At 37.1% G+C, this 21,274-nt stretch overlaps 1 protein-coding gene across 3 annotated transcripts in view; it reads right to left on the reverse strand.

Moving 5' to 3' along the window:
* ECHDC1 (ethylmalonyl-CoA decarboxylase 1) overlaps positions 1 to 21,274 on the reverse strand; it is a 35,646-nt gene that overhangs the window by 11,154 nt on the left and 3,218 nt on the right. For all 3 annotated transcript variants that reach the window (XM_004674107.2, XM_012722254.1, XM_012722245.1), the window contains 4 exons: positions 18,187 to 18,408; positions 11,298 to 11,440; positions 8,415 to 8,467; positions 6,916 to 6,996 (listed from right to left, as the gene is read on the reverse strand). In XM_004674107.2, the coding sequence (XP_004674164.1) occupies positions 6,916 to 6,996; positions 8,415 to 8,467; positions 11,298 to 11,440; positions 18,187 to 18,406 (497 nt within the window). In that variant the 5' untranslated portion in view covers positions 18,407 to 18,408. The remainder of the gene's footprint in view (positions 1 to 6,915; positions 6,997 to 8,414; positions 8,468 to 11,297; positions 11,441 to 18,186; positions 18,409 to 21,274) is intronic.

Here is a 21,274-nt window from a genome sequence, read left to right on the forward strand (position 1 = left end):
CATTATGCTGTTTGATTTTCTGATGTTAAATCAACCGTGCATTTTTAGAATAAACTCTCTTGATCATGATGTACTGATATTGTTACCATTAGATTTGCATTGTTAACATACTGTTGATGATTTTTGTATTTATGTTCATGAAAGATTGGTCTATACTCTTCTTTCTTATAGGATCATTTTTAGGTTTGGGAATAAACACTATACTAATTGAAAAAGTCAGTAAGTGTAACTTCTTTTTCTATTCAATGAAAATTTATCTAAGATTAATGTTAATGATTTTTTAAATATTTGGAAAACTTCACTGATAAATCTGGCAATCTGACACCTGATCTAAGCCCAAAGGCCAAGAAGCTATTTTAAAAACTAAAATCTTAGAAGCTGGTCAGGTGGATAATAGCTATTGACTTAATCTAACCTCGCACATATCCTCTCTAATGTAAAATTTAACAAACAGTAAAAGAAAATCAGATGTGATCCACATCTACAGCATTACTCAGAGACAAAATCTTATATTCTTAAAAGTATCTGTTGGCGCTGGAAAAGATCAGCTTAGTGAGATAATCCAGAAAGAGAAAGAAAAATACCGGATAGTTACATTCATAGGAGTATAATGGACCAGGCAAGAAAATAATAATGAACAGCCACATACCAGAGACATTTTGTGGGGGTGGAGTGGGGAATGGGAGGGGAATGGGATCAAAAGGGGGGGGAGGGAGGGAGAGGAGGGGGAGAGGGAAGTGCATGGGACTATGGTGATGGCACACAGGTGACTCGGTGATGGGAAACCCACGGGGATTACAATTGAGATGAAAAAAAATGTATAAAATGATGTAAAAATAAACTATTATATTAAAAAAAAGACTTGTAGGTAAAACAGGAGGCGCATAAATGACTCTGAGGAAACCATCAAAATTACCCCCAGGTGAGACAGTCTAACAATGATCTAAAATATTGGTAGTTCACAGCACTGCTTTCTGAAGCAGCACAGCTTCTGAAACAGACTCAAGGAAGTAGAGACAGCGATTTCTTTGGAAAATGAAAGAAAAAAAGAGAGGAAATGCAAGGATTCTGTAGAAGCCAAAACAATATAAGTCAAGCCAACTCCTTCCATTTCCACTACTATCACTGTTGCTCATCATCCGTTCAGTAACAGAGCTGTTGGAAGATGGCACTATATATTAGGACTCCAAGCCGCAAAATACTGAGAAACAGTATAAACTCTATAAGAAAAAAGCAGAACATGTGAGTTCAAATATTTCAGCTAGTGAAAAACAATGAAGTTAAATAAAAAAAATGTACTGATCACTCCAAATTCAGTATCTTCAAATAAGAATGGTTAAGTGAAAAAAGAAAATCTTGAATTAGAAATCTGAAAACCATGAGAATTGGACCAACTTTTTAAAAGTGTGGAGTGTGTGGAGATAAAATGAGTTAATTAAATTCAAGAAAGAAAAAACAATTAAAAAGACAATAGGTATGAATGAAAATTTAATTAGGGGTATTAAAGAAAAGCAGGAAAAACTAATGATGTAACAATTGATTATAGTCAGAGAAAAAGGCAAAGATTTAAGGCCCTCCCTGGTGGCGCACTGGGTTAAAGCACAGCACTATGACGCTAAAGCCATTTCTGCATGAGTTCGATCCCCGCCTGCCCTGGAGGTGACCACATGGCGTGGCAGACCTCTCCTGATCCTCCCACTGCTCCCCTCAACAGTGTACTTCACCAATCTGCTTGTTCTGCTCCCCACTCTGTCTTTGGTGAAGCCTCTTGCCTCCCCTGAGCCTGTGGCCTGTACCCCAGTTCTGTATGCACAAATAAATAAATCGTAAAAAAAAAAAATTTAATATATGTATAACTAGAACAACTAAAACAATATTTACACACTGAAATGATCTACTATATATGAGAGAAAACTGATTCTAAAGAACTCTGAAGTATATTCTAGTAAACGTACTATACTTTATAAAGTCAGAGAGGGGCCCTCCCTAGTGGAACAAGGAGTTAAAACACAACACTGTGAAGCTACTGGCAGCCGTTGCAGCATGAGTTCAATCCCTGGTGACCCACATGGAGAGGCAGACCTCCCCAGTCTCACCCACTGCTCCCCTCAGCAGTGTATTTCAGTTAGTCTGCCCTTTCTGTTCCCCACTCTGTCTCTGGTGAATCCTCTCACCCCTGCACATCTGGCTTGTACCCAGTTCTTATATGCATAAATAAAAGAAAAATCTTTAAATTAATAAAGTCAGAGAAAAACCAGCATTTTCAGGAAACCAAAACAAAATCAAAATAACTTAAAAGGGCAAAGTGGTTATGATGTCATTAGATTTATCAAAAGCAAAGAAATAAGTAAGAAAAACCCAGATGATTTCACCTAAATCTCTGCATACCATATATTCTCATCTAGATTGTTTCTGAGATTAAAAAACAAAGGAGACATCAGCATTCTTTTAATGAAAAAATATAATACTGATATGTACATCTGATAAATATAGCACAAAACGTAAAATTAGCTTAGCATCCTTTATGAACATTGTAGTAGGCAGATTCCTAAATGATCCCTAATCACCAATGCTTCCTGGTTTACACCCTTGTATAATCTTTAACTCTTGAATATGGATTGGACCTAGTGACTCCAGCCTAACAAACAGCATACAGCAGAAGAGAGGGCTTGCCACTTGCAAGATTAGGGCACAAAAAGCTATGAGTATCCTTCTGGTATATTCTCTTTCTTCTTTCTCTCAGATCCTCACTTAGGGAAAAGCCAATTTCCGAGCTATAAGTAACCCTGGAAACACAGGTGTCCAGAAATTCAGTATCTCCCTCTAACAGTCAATGAGCTTCTGAGCCTGTCAACAGCCACCTGAGAGAGCTCAGAGCCAGATCTCACCTCAGTTAGGTCTTGACTGACTTCTTGATTACAGCCTCATAAATACCCTAAGCCAAAGGCATTTAGCCAGGCCATATGTGGAGTTCTGATCCCTAAAAATAATAAATGTTGGTGTTCTGTCTCATTATAAACGAAAACAATAAACATGTATGTTCTGAAGTGTTAATTTTTGGTGTGACTTAGTACACAACAAAAGAAGATACAGGTGTCAGGCCCTCCCTGGTGGCACAACATTTTAAGGCACAGCACTGTGGAGCTATCTGCAACCACTGCAGCTTGAGTTTGATCCCCGCCCCAGAGGTGACCCACATGGCGCAGCAGACTTCTCCTGTCTCACTCTCTGCTCCCCTCAGCAATGTGCTTTGTCAGTCTGCCTGTTTTGCTACCTACTCTGTCTCTGGTGACTCCTCTCACCACCCCTGCACCTCTGGCCTGTACCCCAATTCTGTAAGCATAATAAATATATCTTTAAAAAAAAAAAAAAGATGATACAAATACCAAAACCAAAATCCTAAACAAAATCATTATCACATAAATTTCAACACAGCCTTAAGAAAATCATACACCAAGGAAAAGGTACAAAATGAGGGCAGGAAGACCCAAGGGACTAAGATGATGGTGCAGGTGAATTCAATGGGAACTACACCTGATGTAAAATATAAAGAAATTGAGTTAAAAAATGAGTTTGAAAAAAATCATTATCAATGACCCATCATTATCAATATCAGTTTCTACTTCAACTGATATTAAAATGCACTTAATATCACTGATCATTTTAATAGGTCTAGACTAAAGAAAACAACCATTTTTCTCCTTAGATGCTGTAAAACCCTTCTATAAAATTCAGAACCTGAAACTCTTGAAAAAATATACAATGAAAGGCTAAATCCTCAGTATGAGACTATAGATATATGTGAATCTAAAGCCGTCATCAGATTCAATTTTTTAAAATGATTTCCAGTCAATTGTGCACCAACCTGACAGAAGCTATGCAACGTCTATCGTCTGACAGATTCCGGGTAAATCGGGAAAAGCTCTGAAAAATCGGACTTTCTACTGTTAGCTTATGTTATGACCTCCCTTTTTTGTATAATTGTAATATCAAAATATTCTGAGCAACTTTCAGCTTACAATTGGACTGCCTCAGCCGCACAAGGCCTGCCTGCCTTGACAAGCAAACACTGCACCAGGGTGAAAAAGTTCCCCTGAAGTCAAGTGACTTGAGGACTGACTGATAAAAAGCAAAAGGGATGTTTTTGCAAAGTCTCTCTTACTGCTGGATGGAGGATAACCCAAATCTTATCATTCTATTATCTCACCTAGCCTTCTATTCAGCCTTTTAAAGAATTACTCAAACTTCCTATTGTTTGGCCTTTAGATGTGCAAATTCATCCAGGTTGCCTGTTTTTAAGTTTTCCGCCTGCTACAACTTAAAGGAATCTTGCTAGTTTTTCGGGATTCTACTATGTAGTCTTTAGATAAAAAAAATTCACCTATGTCTCCTATTCAGAGATTTGATTAGCAAGGAATTTCCTCTTCTGTCTCCCAGGATGATTCAGGCAGAAAAACAAAAACCCATTAAGTAGTAGATAAGGTTTAAGGGACTTCTATCTTAGTTAATCTCCACTATAGTAATATTAGTCATAAACTATGTACCTGTTTTTTACCTTGATTGATTTTAGAATGTTGTAATCTCAAGCAAGGATCAAAACAACCCCAAACTGTTCTTAGAAAAAAAGATGATTGTAATCTCTCAGCCCAGTTCCTGTGCTGATATCATCCCACTACTTACTCCTAATGTATAAAAATAAACCTCTGCTGAAGGCAGAGCAGGAAGATTTGCACCCAACTCCAACTCCCATGTCTTCCTCGCTCCCACTCTCCAATTTTTAGAATATCGCCTCGCCGACGTCGTTCCCACCTTGAGACTCTGCCTGTGACAGCCTCTCTACAACCTGAAATCGGGGCTGGTCCACGACACCAACCGGATGGTAAAATGTGATAAGTGACATTACTAGAAGACTGAAACAAACATAAACCCCGAGACGTATAAATTTCTTGAATGCAGTGCCTAGCAAATATGAGTGTAAAACATATGTTTAATTAATGAAGACACCACATCCAGAAAAGTTGGTCAACAAATGAACATTATCTTCACTGGAAGCTGCTCTATAAATACATGGAATATCACAAGTGATAGCTAGTTGAGGGCAGTACTCTCAGACATACTATAGGCAATAAAAAGAAATACTTTATTAGGTCCTAGGAAACAGGGCATGTCCTTCATTTAGACAACAAATCAAGTCAAATAAGCAGTATTAAAAACTACTCTCATTACTTTTTGTGAGATGTTTCCTTCTGTTCTAAACACTAACTGTATTGAAGCACTGATCAGGAATGAATATAATGGATAATGCAACAATCTAAAAAAAATATTATAAAGATGAACAACAGGGGCTCTCCCTGGTGGAGCAAAGAGTTAAAGAACCGCATTATGAAGCTCTCAGAAGCCACTGCAGCACAGCACGAGTTGATCCCAGCCAGGGAGCTGACCAACATGGCATGGCAGACCACTCCTGACCTGCCCGCTGCTCCCCTCAGCAGTGTACTTTGTCAATCTGCCTGTTCTGGTCCCCACTCTGTCTATGGTGAATCCTCTCACCCAACACACCTCTGGCCTGTACCCGATTTCTGTAAGCATAAATAAATAAATCTTTAAAAAAAAAATAGATGAACACCAGACTCTATGACAGAACATGCACTTTCTCCAGATGATCTTTAAAGTTTTAATCTGCACTTACTTTTATGTAGAGATGTTTTTAAGCATTACATTGCATATGGCTTAGAATTCTTTAATATATAAACTATATATTTAACTACATTTTATACTTATATATTACATAAATGATAGAATTAAAGAATTAAATTCTATGTTTCACAAGTAATTGTATTTCAGGCTAAAGTAATGAAAGTACTTAAGCCTTTCACACACACCTTATTTTATATTATTATACAATCCAAAAAGCCAATCATGAGGACTACCTCCTCACGCAGCATGGTAATGCAATCTGCATTGATGACAGCAGAGGGCACTGTCGGATGAAACAGTCATTTCTCACAGTATTCAAGAACCTTCACCAATCAGGAAATACTACTGGTAGTTTGCACAGAAGCTAGGATCTTTGTAATTTATTTTACACACCAAAACAATTTCAAAATCTCTATCTATATGAATATAAAGTATGTTTCAATTGATATTTGAAATCTTGAGTCATATAAAAAAGAAAAATATAAAACTTTACTACTTTTATGTGTTTACTACTGAATCTTTCCTCATTTCTTCTAATATAATGCCATTTATATTAGACATTTATTTATATAATGTAATTTACAAAAAAGGAAAATAGAAAATTGATTCTACAATATTTTTCTTAATCAGAATGGAAGTTAAAAAAAGTACTTTTCATACCATTCAGAGTAATGTTTCCCTGAGGTGGAAATGAAGAGCTGTGACTTAAAGGGATTGACTGGGGGGCTTTAGGCAACTTTTAACTAAGTGTAGTGACTGATGCTAAATAAACTTCACTGTGATCACTCCACAATATACACCAAAATCAAGTCATTCTGTTGTACACTTGCAATTAATATTATAGATCAATTATACATCAACTAGAAAAGAAAATCTCTTTTAAATCATTAAGAGGACAAGTACAGCAGCCCCTCTTCATTCTCATTTTATTTCCTACTTGTTTAGTTTCTTTGCATAATTCTGTTAGATCTTAACTTTAATGTATTTCCTTGGATTCCCTCTCAATATCCTGGTAACTTTTTGAAACGCATAGTAACAAAGTAATGGTAGAGTTATTACATAACTGGCTGACTAAGAAAATCCATTGTTATGCCTGACGAAGAAAGAGGTGCTAATTCATTATTCTATTTAAGATGATATAAAATATTTATATTTGGGTGAATTAATTTGAACATATTTAAGCTATATTTGTGCAGGAAACTGCAATTTTCATCCTACCTGAAATCACATGCCGTCGTAAATTCTGCTCCTCCACCCAATGCCCGACCTTGAACCAGTGCAACACTTATTAAAGGAAGTCTGAAGATTGAAGGATAAAAGAAAACTGAAAGTTAATATTTCTAATAATTAATATTTACAAACATTATTTTAAAAAACTTAATATGCAACAGAACAAAATGACTGAGCTTATTCATCATGAAGGAAAAAACAGCAGAGAAATAAAAATACAATAATTCATACTAACTGCCATGTAAATTTGTTAAAATGTCTCCCTGAATTAGAATTTTTGAATAATAACTATCGTGTGATTTTCTTCCAAATAAAGGGACCTATTACATAACCGTTAGCTCTTAAAACTTCTCAACAAGTAGCTGGTGTCAAAGACCATTTTCATTAATATCAGGTCATGGGTAGGATAATTGGACTGTCTACAAAGTGAGAAATGAGGTACAGTAAGCTACGTTCCAAAACAGTGCTCTGATGAAGGTTCTTTTCAAAAAGCTTTTCATTAGTCATTGAGATGATCCTTAGTCTAATCCTGCATAAGAGAGTGGTTTGCTGGTAAAAATAAAGCTCTTCAACTTTCCTGTTTTCAAAGCTCTACTCTGCAGGAGTGTGTGAATATTATATAGTAAAATCAAAATGTTTTGAAAACAGGGAGTATTTTTCCCATCTAACATGGAATGCAGCAGTTTAAAGTAATTGATTTCTTAACACACCCTTCTTTCAAATAAAAGGAATCGTTAAAAAACCTTAACACTTTCTGAGAAAACATCAAGTATAGAGCGAAATGAGTAGGATCTAAGGGGATGGAAACATACTTTAGAATAGCAATGTTATAATTCCATTAATCTCTAGATTCTCAGAGCTAAAGAGCATCAAAAAATATAAATGTTTCGCTAATCAATATTCTAAATACACATTTCCTTAGTTTTTATAGTTTTGAAGTTAACTACATTCAGAATATGGACAAAGGAAGGTAATCAATCCAAGAATCATCATTCATAATCTCAAATGCAAAGCAACAGACCAAGAATTTTCCCCCTTCTCTTCTTCATCTACTTGGAAAGTGAATTCATTTTCCCTGTGCGAAAGCTGCTAAGAGCCTCCTGTAAACCATAGCTATTTCTCTCTCTTCTTTAAATATGGGCCACTTCACTCTATGTCCTACTAATTTTGAATATTGGGTTAGCTGTATTTTTTGTCCTTTGATCGCTGTCTTTCTTCTGCTGTAAGAACTATAGGTAAATTTCCTCCTGGTTATACCTAAACAAACTAGTAATACAAGTTCTTTAGGGTAAAGGCTACGCCTTAAGTTCTTATCTCACTTTTTAAATATCTGTCTATATTTTACATGAATTATCCTTGATAGCACAAAGAAAGTTCATCTTTAGAACAAATATAATTTGAACATCAGCTATTACTTTTTAAGTGCAAGAAGTAAAATAGAAGGTGTTTTTTTCATCAACTGTATTTTAAAAAGAAAGAGACATTACCTCATAAGTCTTGTTAAGACGTTTTGCATGAACATACATAAGGCCATTCCATCCTTTAAATAAGCACAGACACAGAGGTATAATGTAAATGTGTTATAGGACACTTAAAACATTCAAAATCTTGAAAATGAAGCCAAATATACGCCTAACTTTTTTTTTTTTAGATTTATTTATTTATGCATACAGAACTGGGGTACAGGCCAGAGGCTCCGGGCGGTGAGAGGCTTCACCAAAGACAGAGTGGGGAGCAGAACAGGCAGATCGACGAAGTACACTGCTGAGGGGAGCAGCGGGTGGGTCAGGAGAGGTCTGCCACACCATGTGCAGTGCTTTAACCCGCTGTACCACCAGGGAGAGCCACGCCTAACTTTTTTTCTTTTTTCTTTTTTTTAAAGATTTATTTATTTGTGCATACAGAACTGGGGTACAGGCCAGAGGCTCAGCGGTGGTGAGAGGCTTCACCAGAGGCAGAGTGGGGAACAGCACAGGCAGATCGACGAAGTACACTGCTGAGCGGAGCAGCGGGCAGGTCAGGAGAGGTCTGCCATGCCATGTGGTCACCTCCGGGGCAGGCGGGAATCGAACTCATGCGGAAGCGGCTTTAGATTCTCAGTGCTGTGCTTTAACCCGCTGCGCCACCAGGAAGGGCCCATGCCTAACTTTTTTTTAAGCAAGGTTTTCATTTAAAACTCTTTGCTGTTTCCGAAATACAAATGATGTAGCATTTAATTCTGTTGCGTCATAGAGCTTCAGTTCAGCTTTCCATAAGATAATAGCAAAGATTTTGGTTTGAGAGTCAGACCACATAGCCCGGGCAGACCTCTCCTGTCTTGCCTGCTGCTCCCCTCAACAATGTATTTCAGTTGATCTGGACTGTTCTGCTCCCCACCCTGTCTCTGGTGAATCCTCTTACCACCCCTGCACCTCTGGCCTATACCCCAGTTCTGTATGTATGAATAATAAACCTTAAAAAAAAACTGAACATACCTCAGGTTGATGTCACATATTTGTGAATATAAAGAAATAAAAGTTCAGATAAAGCCAAGCCATAACAGAGCCTATACATTTGACTGTAAAGCTGAGGCTTCCTAAGGGGGAAGGTGGCCGATGGCTCCTGTGGTAGTGGGTGTGGTATGGTAACAACACCCAAAATGGGAAACCCTACATATCTAAATGATATACAATGTTGTAAACAAAAGTTACCTCAATCAAAAAAAAAATAGATTTACAAATATAATAGTAGCTACAATGATCAACATTTTTATGACTACATGATGGTTCTACTGTTTTGCTCACTCTACTTTTATTTATATTAGCTAACTTGATTTTTTAAAACTTTGGAAAAATAAAGTGACAAAATCATGAACATATGTACCTTTTTAATTTGTTTACAAAAAGTCACTTAACTTTTAAGTGCTCTAGGATAATTAGAAGGGGTTATAATCCAATTACTAAAATCATCATCTATCCTAATGATTTCATTCATCATCTTCAGAAAAGCAAATACACTAAATAATCAGATGATAGTGATACCTCTGCAATAACAAAGTGTAAGTATTAGAAAAAGAAGCACTTCACTGAGAGAGAGGCTATTTATAACTTAGTCACTTTAATGATTTCAGAATATCCCAGCTGTAGATGTATTTAGACAAACAGCCATAACTCATACACATATATGAGTCTCAGAAATTCTGAAGCCATTTTGAATTTCATCTTAAACATAATTATGGTTATTTCCAATTCTACACAAAATCACAAATAATTATCAAGAAGTTTACATATGTGTTACCATTTCTTGTTAATTTTAAAACCATCATGTGATAAATATACCCAGTACTTTATACATATTACCACTTATTAACATTATCTATAAAGAAAATTTTAACTCAAATTAGTTAGCTTTATGTTATATATTTCCTATATTATAATTACAGAGATTTCACAAAGATACAATAAAGGATTCATATACCCAAGAAAGTGCTTTGAGTAGAAAATGGTATTTTAAGTACAAATCTTGGCTTCTGAACATATACATTACAAAAAAAAAATCACAATTTTTAAATTTTCTGGCGATGTGTATAATTTCAAGAGAACAGATTATATGGAAAGTCTCTTCTGGAAAGGATAAATTTATTAGCTGATACCTTATCTGAAAATCTGAATGAAAACTGTATTACCTACATTGTTTATGCTATATATGAGATAATTATGTATGGGACATTTATGAACTATGTAGCATGAAGCAGTTAACATATTTCTACTTTGCCTTTTTTTTTTAAGATTTATTTATTTGTGCACACAGAACTGGGGTACAGGCCAGAGGCTCAGGAGGTGGTGAGAGGCTTCACCAGAGACAGAGCGGGGAGCAGAACAGGCAGATGAACGAATTACACCACTGAGGGGAGCAATGGGCCGGCTAAGAGAGGTCTGCAGTACCATGGCACTGGCAGGTGGGAATCAAACTTATTTGGAAGTGGCTTTAGCTTCTTAGTGCTGTGCTTTAACCTGCTGCCCCACCAGGGAGGGCCCACAGTTGCCTTTATTTATTTATTTTTAATATTTTATTTATTTATGCATACATAACTGTGGTACAGGCCAATAGTGCAGGGGTGGTAAGAGGATTCACCAGAGACAGAGTGGGGAGCAGAACAGGCAGATCAACGAAGTACACTGCTGAGGTCTGAGCAAACCAACCTCTTCCACCACCCACCCCAATAACTGAACATTAATCCTTCATTTAACAAGCAAAACAAAAAAAATCTGATCCTTGGAAGCTATTAAAGAACAGTTGTCATCATAATAGCCATAAGTAAAATACAAATATTTCAGTTACAAGTGTTGCTAAACACATAAAATCTGACTTATAATTCCTTCAAAACTTGCCTCTGGAGTTCCTAATGCTTTCACAGCATTCAGATCGGATCCCGAGGAGAAAGTATTTTTTGCTCCATGGACAATGAGACCTTTTCCCTCTGTCCAATTTTCTAATTCATTCACTTTTTCCAGAAGCTGTAACATCATAACACCTGCCAGAGAGGGAAGGAAAAATCACAAATGCATAAGCTACTAGAAAATACAAATAATTTAGAAACTGCAGGGTATAGAACTTAGGTGATTTTTTTTAATAAGATTTATTTATTTATGCATACAGAACTGGGGTACAGGCCAGAGATGCGGAGGGTGAGAGGATTCACCAGAGACAGAGCGGGGAGCAGAACAGACAGATCAACAAAGTACACTGCTGAGGGGAGCAGCGGGCGGGACAGGAGAGGTCTGCCAAGCCATGTGGATCTCTTCCGGGGCAGGCAGGAACTCATGAGGAAGTGGCTTAAGCTTTTTAGTGCTGTGCTTTTTAACCCGCTGCGCCACCAGGGAGGGCCCAGGTGATATGTTTTAAAAATATTTTCTGGATGTCTATCAAATACCTATTGTGTTGTTACTGTGGAGTAGACGCAAAAGAGATATATATGATAATCTCTACTTACAAAGTTTACAGATTAGTGATTTCTATCTGACCTATCTTAACACATTATGCAAGTATATGGCTACGTAGGAAAATGAGATATGATCATGTATGTCCTAGGAATAGGAATACTGAAACAAGTAATATGGATATAGTGGTAGGAGAAAATTAAAACAAAATACAGACCTGACTTCACAAGTATGTTAATTAACAAACTGTTTTTTTTTTGTTTGTTTATGTGAATAATATCTATTTATATTTATCACTTTGGAAATTAATATAAAAATTTCTAAATTGGCCCTCCCTGGTGGCGCAGCAGTTAAAGCACTAAGAAGCTTAAGCCACTTCCGCATGAGTTCGATCCCCTCCTGCCCTGAAGGAGACCTCTCCTGACCCGCCTCTGCTCCCCTCAGCAGTGTACTCCGTTGATCTGCCTGTTCTGCTCCCCACTCTGTCTCTGGTGAATCCTCTCACCCTCTGCATATCTGGCCTGTACCCCAGTTCTGTATGCATATATAAATCTTTTTTAAAAATTTCTAAATTACTTATTTTAAATAATGAGTAAAAACCATTACTTATTAATATAAAAAACATTTTAATGGAAAATATGTCTTCAAAACAAAAAAATTAGGGAGAAAGGTGACAGTGTTTTGTATTTTATGAATTTCTCTATTAGTTGATTCAAAAGACAGATGGATTCTCCCATCTCCTTCAGTTTTCAATTGATTGAAATAAGTAGTCTGAATCAAATTACTTAAAGGTAATTAATATTAGATACATAGTTAAAACAAAAGGAATATTTAAATAACCTTTTCACATAATTGTTAACATTCTTTTTTTTTTACACCAAAAGCTTTCAAGTGGTAATTTTTTAAGGATTTTAAAATCTGAAGCCATATCAGAGAAATTTAGTATTTGCCACATTAAAAGTCATAAATCATTTTTGTACTTTGATGGTAAACAGGCTCTGTAATGCCAACAAACCCATCACAAGAGTTATGCCTATACTCAAACTTAGTAATGCTTACCAGGAAACTATGAACTCTTAGGCTATCCTGTGCATATGGTACTCCAAACAAAGGTGCAATTCCTCACCCACTCATGTCAACTGTTAGATCAAGAAAGGGACAGTGAATATTAGCTTTTTTTTCAGTTGACTCACTGTGTTGGGAGAAGAGCAAGTCAAACTATGAAAGTGGGCTGCTGGCTGCAATAAGAAGCCTGCTAACAACCAACTCTACGGCATAGAGACTAAATGGTTACTTTGGTTTCATTACAAAATTCTTTTTTAAAAAAGATTTATTAATTTATGCATACAGAACTGGAGTATAGTCCAGAGGTGCAGGGCCAGTGAGAGGATCACCTCCGGGACAGGGGATCGAACTCCCACTGAAGAACCCTGGCCAGCTTCGCAGTGGTATGATTGAACCCGCTATGCTACCAGGGAGGGCCTCATTCCAAAATTCTATCAGAGCTTTTGTAACGGGAAAGTTTAAAAAGCAAATAGAAAGAACTATCATTGTTTATCTGTGACTATCTTTTAAGTAAATGGCAGTAATAATATTCTCAATATTTATACTTTCCTCTGCCCTAATGCCAATACAAAGATCATAATGGAAGATTGAAATTGGCAAAGAATCTGTACCACAAGATTCTAAAATTTACAACACAGATTGCATTAAACTCTGTATACTCCCTTGGTACATAAATCCAAACATGCCAAGAACAACTACTTTTTCTCTCATTTTCTAAAATAACCATAGTGGAGTGGTTCTACAACAAATGTTAAATTAATACTGCCACCAATGACTTAATGCAGCCAACCTTCCTAATGCTAATTATGCCCTTTATGTAGCATAAGATGCCCTTTAAGTTTTAAAACTACAATTTGTGCTCTTAAAAGATTTATAGCTTTTTATCAAAAGCCATGTGTGTGTAAACTATATAGATAAACAGAGACCTTCTGTTTCCTAATATTAAACAAACAAACAAAAAAGCCTCTGGCCTTGAGTATGAGAAATCTCCAACTCAAACTCTATACCAGTAGTGAACCTTCACCTCATCTTTTTGGCTCTGTAAAATAAACATAAGAAATGGAAAGCAGGCTCTTCTTGATGGTGCTGCAGATTAGGACGCAGCACTGCAAGCCAGACACAGCTGCTTCAGTGCGAGTTCGATCCCTGCCTAGGTCCGGGAGGTGATCCACGTGGCGCAGGAGACCTCGCATGTCTCACCTGCTGTCCCTCAGCAGTTTACTTCATTGATCTGCTGATTCTGCTCCTCACTCTGTCTCTGGTGAATCCTCTCACCACCCCTGTACCCTTTGGCCTGTACCCCAGTTTTAAATGAATAAATAAACCTAAAAAAAAAAAAAGGAAGGCAACTTAAAGAGAAAAGGTTTTGAGGGCTGGCTGTGTAACACAAGGTTCATTCATCACATCCCAACCAGACACCGGTACCCAAACCAAAGCGTCTTGGTTTTTATTCATTTTTAATATTAGGCATCAAATTAATTACTGTATCACATTTCACTTTACTGCACTTCACTGATACTGCATTTTTTACAAACTAAAGGTTTGTGGTAACCTTGCAACCAGCAATTTATTGGGGCCAGTATTCTGACAATAAGTACTCACTTGGTGTCTGTCTCACATTTGCTAATCCTGGCAACACTTTAAGCTTTTTCATTATTATTTTTAGTGTGTTATAGTGATATGTGATCAGCATTCTTTGATGATACAAGTAGGATTTTGGGGGGCAACATTAACTGCACCCACATGAGAAATCCAAATTAACTGATAAATGTTGCCTGTGTTCTGACTGTTCTACTGACTGGTCATTCCCTGCCTCTCTCCCTCTCCTCAGATTTCCTAATTCCCTGACACAGAACAATCTTGATATCAGGACAATTTATAACTCTACAATGGCCTTTACGTATTCAAGTGAAAGGAAGAATCGCAGAATTCAACTCAAAAGCTAGAAAAGATTAAGCTTAGTGCAAAAGGCATATCAAAAGCCAAGGAAGGACAAAAACTCACCCTTTAGACCAGTTAGCCAAGTCTAGAATGCAAAAACAAAGTTCTTGAAGGCCACTGACAGTGCTATTGCAGTGAGCACATGAAAGATGAGAAACTAAAAGCCTTATAAATAAAAGATGGAAGTAGTCACAACATTCCCCAAGCCAAAGCTTAATCCAAAGTAAGACTGCACTTCTCTTTAATTTTATGAGATCTCAGAGAGAATGGGGAAACTGTAAAAAAGTTGGAAACCAGCAGAGGTGGGGTCATGGAAGCCCTCTCCATTATGTAAAGCGCAAGGTGAAATAGCCAGTGCTGCAACAAATTGTCCAGAAGATTTAAAGATTTATTTATTTATGCATCTGGAACTGGGGTAAAGGTCAGAGGTGCAGGAGGTGACAGGAGTCCCCAGAGGCAGAGTGGGGAGCAGATCAGGCAGACTGAGTGAAATATACTGCTGAGGGGAAGCAGCAGGCAGGCCAGGAGAGATCTGCCTGCCAGGTGAGTCACATTCCAGGCTGGGAAGCAAATTCATGCTGCAGTGGCTGTGGTTAGCTTCTTAGGGCTGTGCTTTAACCCCTGTACTGCCAGGGAAAGTCCTCTCCAGAAGATTTTAGCTAATGTCACCGATGAAGGTGGTGATGCTAAGCCACAGATTTTCAAGGTAGACAACAGTCTACAGTAGAGAATGTCATCCAGAACTTTTTGTAACTTTTTGTAACCAGGAACAGATCAATGCCTGGCTTCAAAAAGTCAAAGGACAGGTGCTCTTAGAGGGGTTAATGCAGCTGGTGACTTCAAACTAAAGACAATCCTCAGAAACACACTGAAAATCCTACAGTCCTTAAGTCTATTCTGCCCTGTGTCCTATAAGTGCAACAATAACGCTTGGGGACAGCTCCTTGTTTACGTGGCTTACTGAGCATTTTAAGTCCATTGTTCATACCTACTGTTTTGGAAAAAAGACCTGCTTCAAAATATAACTGCTCAATGATTAATGTACCTGGTTGCCCTGAAGGAGAAATATAAAGTCATTCCTGTAAACACTATACCCATTGAAGCCCATGGATCAAAGAGTTCAACTTTCAAGTATTACTACTTAATAAATACATTTCTTAGCTATTTTTTCTGCCACAAATAATGATTTCTCTGACATAACTGTGCGAAATCAGTTGAAAATTTTCCGGAAAAGATTTACATTCCAGGGCCCTCCCTGGTGGCGCAGCAGGTTAAAGCACAGCACTAAGAAACTAGAAGACACTTCCGCATGAATTCGACTCCCCACCCACCCTGGAGGTGATCCATATGGTGCAGCAGACCACTCCTGACCCATCCCCTGCTCCCCTCAGCAGTGTACTTGGACGATCTGCTGTTCTGCTCCCCACTCTGTCTCTGGTGAAGCCTCTCACTGCCCCTGCACCTCTGACCTGTACCCCAGTTCTGCATGCACAAATAAATAAATCTTTAAAAAAAAAAAGATTTACATTCTAGATGCTAGTAACAACATACGTGATCTGTGAGGAGAACACAAAATATCAACATGAACAGGAGTTTGGAAGAAGTTGATGCCAACCCTTATGGGTAAATTCTGAGGGATTCAAGACCAGTTATGGTGAAACAGCAAGAGAACTAGAATTAGAAATAGAGCTGGGACATATGACTGAATTGCTGGAATTTCATAGCAAAACTTGTATGGATGAAAAGTTGCTTCTTATAGATGAGCAAAGAAAAGTTTCTTAAGGTTTAATCTATTCCTGCTGAAGATGCTACCAACATTGTTGAAATAACAACAAAGGATGTTATATACACTTAGTCTATAAAACAGCAGCAGGGTTTGAGGAGACTGATTTCAATTTTAAAAGAAGTTCCACTAAGGGTAAAATGCCATCAAACAGAGACACCACATAGAAATCTTTCTTAAGTAGGTCAATTGTTGCCTGATTTTTAAAAATTGTTAGAACCTCACCCACATTCAGCAACCCAACACACTGTCAGTCAGTCAGCAGCCACCAATTGGCCTTTAATCCCTGAATCAACTGAAGCATTGCCAAAAACATACAATAAGTAATCACAATCATATATGAGAACCTGAAATATGGCTAGCCCAAACTCAAAATACACACTAAATTTAAACACAAAATACATACTAGATTTCAAAACTTGGTTGAAAACAAAGGGAAAATTCCTCTTAATTTTTCATATCAGCCACATGTCTAAATATTTTTAATATATTGAATAAAAACTATTACCAAAATTAATTTTTAATTAATTTCATTTTGCTTTTAAATTATATGACTACTAGGAAATGTTAAATTACACATGTGACTTACATCTATGTCTTATTTCCATTGGTAAGCAGTGATAGATAATCTGAATTCTGTTGAGTAGAAAGAAATTAATCTTGGATTTAAAGATCCAAATTGTGAATTTATAAAATTGATAATGTACTGAACTGTGCCCATATGCATGATTATACATAAAGTAGACTCATGAAAATTTCAGATAACTTTGAGTCAAATATTTCAAATGCTATTCAAGAATGTAAGTCACTACCCTCTCTCCCCATGATCTATATATCACTGACAGAGAGAGATTACCAAAACCACATTGACATGTGAGTGCTGGAAAGACAACACAATTAATCTTTAGCTCTTGTACAACATTATCATGAAACAAGTCAAATTTGGGCTTTGGCAAAAAATTGTATACAAACTATCCCATATTCTAGACATGCAGATTCTTACAAATCAAGAATCTTGCTTACCGAAGGTAAGTTACTTAAGAGTATCTAAGAGTTAGGAAAGAGCCCCCAAATAGGCAAGCGCAGAGTATTCACTGACTACTGAAATTACATGGTTAAAAGCTGTTAGTCTTATTTCAGTTCACAGAAAAATTTTAAGCTATTTTTTTCATTTACAGGTTTTTCTCTTTATTTAAAAATCTTTGAAATCTTCTTCTCCTTGTCTTCCAGTGACATTAGCTGAAACCAAGCAAATAAAATTTTGAAATGTTTGCCATATTTCAATGAAAAATTATTAAGATTAATTTGAGCTTCCTTTTTATTAACATCTACTGATATATTTACGAATTTCTAAAAATCATTTAAAATATTAACAATGAGTAAAAAGCATGTCACAGGTTCATGTAATAAAAGCTTTTTGTTTTGTTCTGTTTTTTTTCACAATCTACAATGAGTACATACATTCTGTCAGCAAAGTATGAATGAAAATCATGTGATGTCAAGTTAAATTTAGTGTCATTCATTAACTAGTAAAAGAAAAGTCTCTAGTACCTGAGAAGGCATTCATTTTGCTTGGGTTGTTCAGAGTAAGAATGCCAATGCCATTGTCTTTCTTCAGAAGGTCAACGGATCCCCCAGGAAACTGTAGAAGTTTTTTTTTAATCTCTTCCTCATGGAAGCCATGTGATGTACTATAAAGTGACAATCCTGTTTGATGGAGCAATTTTGCCCTTACAGATATGGAAGATGACTTCAAAAGATTACTTGCCATTTCTGGAAAAGAGAAGTAAGTATGTCATAGTTCAGATGAACAGTCACTTTCCTAATATTATGTCAGTAGACTTGTTTAATTACAAGTACTTTCTCACTTCCACAAGTATTCTTTAAGAATGCCAATATGGAATTCCTCCCCCACCCTCTTCTCAAACCAAATAGTTAGCAAAGTATATCACTTCACTATATATAGCATTAAGAGAGATCTAACAATCATTCCTAGGATACAATACACCTGGCAGGTTTAAAGATTGTTGCTGCTTTGAATTGAGCAGCCTCCAGGTACTCTTTCTCATGACAGCAGCTATGATCCTGCAACTCTTGAACATTTCCAAAATCTAAGAATAAATTCGATCCAATGTCCCCTTGGACATAGTCTATTTGCAGAAATGCTAGAAGAGCAATCCCACTCTCCAAAAGTTTTCCTTAGCATGATTCTTACTGTCTACAATGCTTTCATAGAAAAAGCTAGAAGAGGTCCTGTGAAAAGAAACAGGTGTGTGTGTGTGTGTGTGTGTGTGTGTGTGGTGTGTTTCTGGGGATTATACATCCCAGGCAATTTTATCTTTGCTCATAGGCTCTTTATGTCCTGTGTAAACATTTTTGTTAGCATTTTAATGTGAAACACACATATATACAAATCCTAAGTTACAGTTCAATGACTTTTCACAAGGTAAATACAATCAAGTGAATGATACCCAGAACAAGAGAAAGAACATGAGCCACATTTGAGTCACAACTCCAAACAAGGTTAACAACTATCCTGACCCACAATCCACCAGATTATATATTACCATTATATTCTTTGAAAAAATATAGTATATACTCTTCTGTGTCTGGGTTCAACTGTGATTTTAACATCCATTACTATTACTATGATGGAGTCCAAAATTTCATTGTTCTTATAGTTGTATTTTACTATATGAATAAACAATTTATCTAGATAATTGGAGTTTTTCTTGTTTTTGGCAATAAAAATGCTATAAACATTTTAATATATTATTTTGAGTCAATATTTATGCCTCTCTATGACTATTTAGCTAGAAAGGGAATCAGTAGGTTAACTGCAATCAATTTACTATATCAAACACTGAAAAATTTTACAAGTTATTTTGTTAAGCCATTGGCAACTTGACATTAGCCACAGATAGGAAGCTATCAGCTCTCCTTCATACACACATACACACACACACACAAGCACACACATATGCAACCATGCATACAACCTTATTACCAGTATACCACTGGGCATAATATCTGCATCTACTCATCCAAATTTAAAAGATAATAGTGGTTTTTAAAACAGTTGGAACCAATATAACCTAATAACCTCCATAGCTAGTTGCTAAACAGATTTATTATTACTTGCTAATGTTTGTTTCATTTCCATTTGAGGCATTCTAAAAAGTGACACCTCGGCCCTCCCTGGTGGTGCAGCGGGTTAAAGCACTGCACTGAGAAGCTTAAGCCACTTCTGCATGAGTTCGATTCCTGCCTGCCCTGGAGGTGACCACAGGGCGTGGCAGACCTCTCCTGACCCGCCCGCTGCTCCCCTCAGCAGTGTACTTCGTCGATCTGCCTGTTCTGCTCCCCACTCTGTCTCTGGCAAAGCCTCTCGCCACCCCTGAGCCTCTGGCCTGTACCCCAGTTCTGTGTGTACAAATAAATCTTTAAAAAAAAATTTAAAAAAAAAAGTGAACACCTCATTGTAGCTCCACTTTGCACTTCTGTGATGTTTAATAAAGTCACACTCCATTTTTATGTTTCCAGGCTATTTGCATATCACCTTTTGTGAAGTGCCTATTCAAATTTTTGCCCATTTTTTCCTACTTTTTTTAACCTGTTATTGATTTGTTAAAGTCATTTGCCTATATCTTTTTCTAAAACCCATAAAGCAATTTCTACATTTCCATCTCTAGTTGAGACCTTACGCTTGTGTACTCCCAACTCACACAGAAACTTATCTCCATACGGCCCTCCCCGGTATTGCAATGGGTTAAAGCAAGGCACTACAAGTGAGCTGCAGCCCCTTCAGTAAGTTCGCTCCCCAGCACCAGAGGTGATCCCGAAGGAGCTACAGACCTCTTCAGTCTCACCCGCTGATCCACTCAGCAGTGTACTCCTGTCATGTTCCCCACTCTGTCTCTAGTGAAGCCTCTCACTGCTCCTGTATCTCTGGCCTGCACCCCAGTTCTGTATGTATGCATTAATAAATAAATCTTAAAAAAAAAAAAAAAAGGTTCAGAAATGTATCTCCTTACACCTCAACTCTAGAGGCACTAAAAGCTTCTCAGAGCCATGGTCTGGACCTGATATGAGAACTTAATGCTTCTCAGAAAACCTACTGCTCTTCCTTCATTCCTTCCTACCTTTAACTGTTCATAGTATTATCAACTCAACAAACCACACCAGAAAACCTACAGATCAACCCAATTCCCTTTCCTCCCTTACTTCCCATATGCCACCTCCTTCTAAAATGGCATCTTTGGGGGGACCTCCCTGGTGGTGCAAAGGGTTAATTCTATGCACTATGAAGCAATCTGCAGTCACTGACTGTAGTGGCTGGCCTGGGAACTGACCCACATGTAGCAGCAGACCTCTCCGGTCTGGCCCACTGTTCCCATCAGCAGTGTATTTCAGTAGTTCTGCTTATTCTGCTCCACCCATTGTCTGTGGTAAATCTTCTCATACCCTGTATCACTAGCCTACACCCCAGTTCTTGTATACATAAATAAATAAAAATAAATCTTTAAAAAGATCTACTGAAGAAACTTGCTAAGGGCTTGCAATGTTATGTTTTTTAAAAGTTGCCTATTTTCCTCAATACTGTTAAGGAAAAGTACAGTTTAACTAAAAAAAAAAAAAG

Source organism: Condylura cristata, unplaced genomic scaffold (assembly GCF_000260355.1).
Source record: "Condylura cristata isolate star-nosed mole 26May11 unplaced genomic scaffold, ConCri1.0 scaffold00001, whole genome shotgun sequence".
Taxonomy (NCBI): Eukaryota; Metazoa; Chordata; class Mammalia; order Eulipotyphla; family Talpidae; genus Condylura; species Condylura cristata.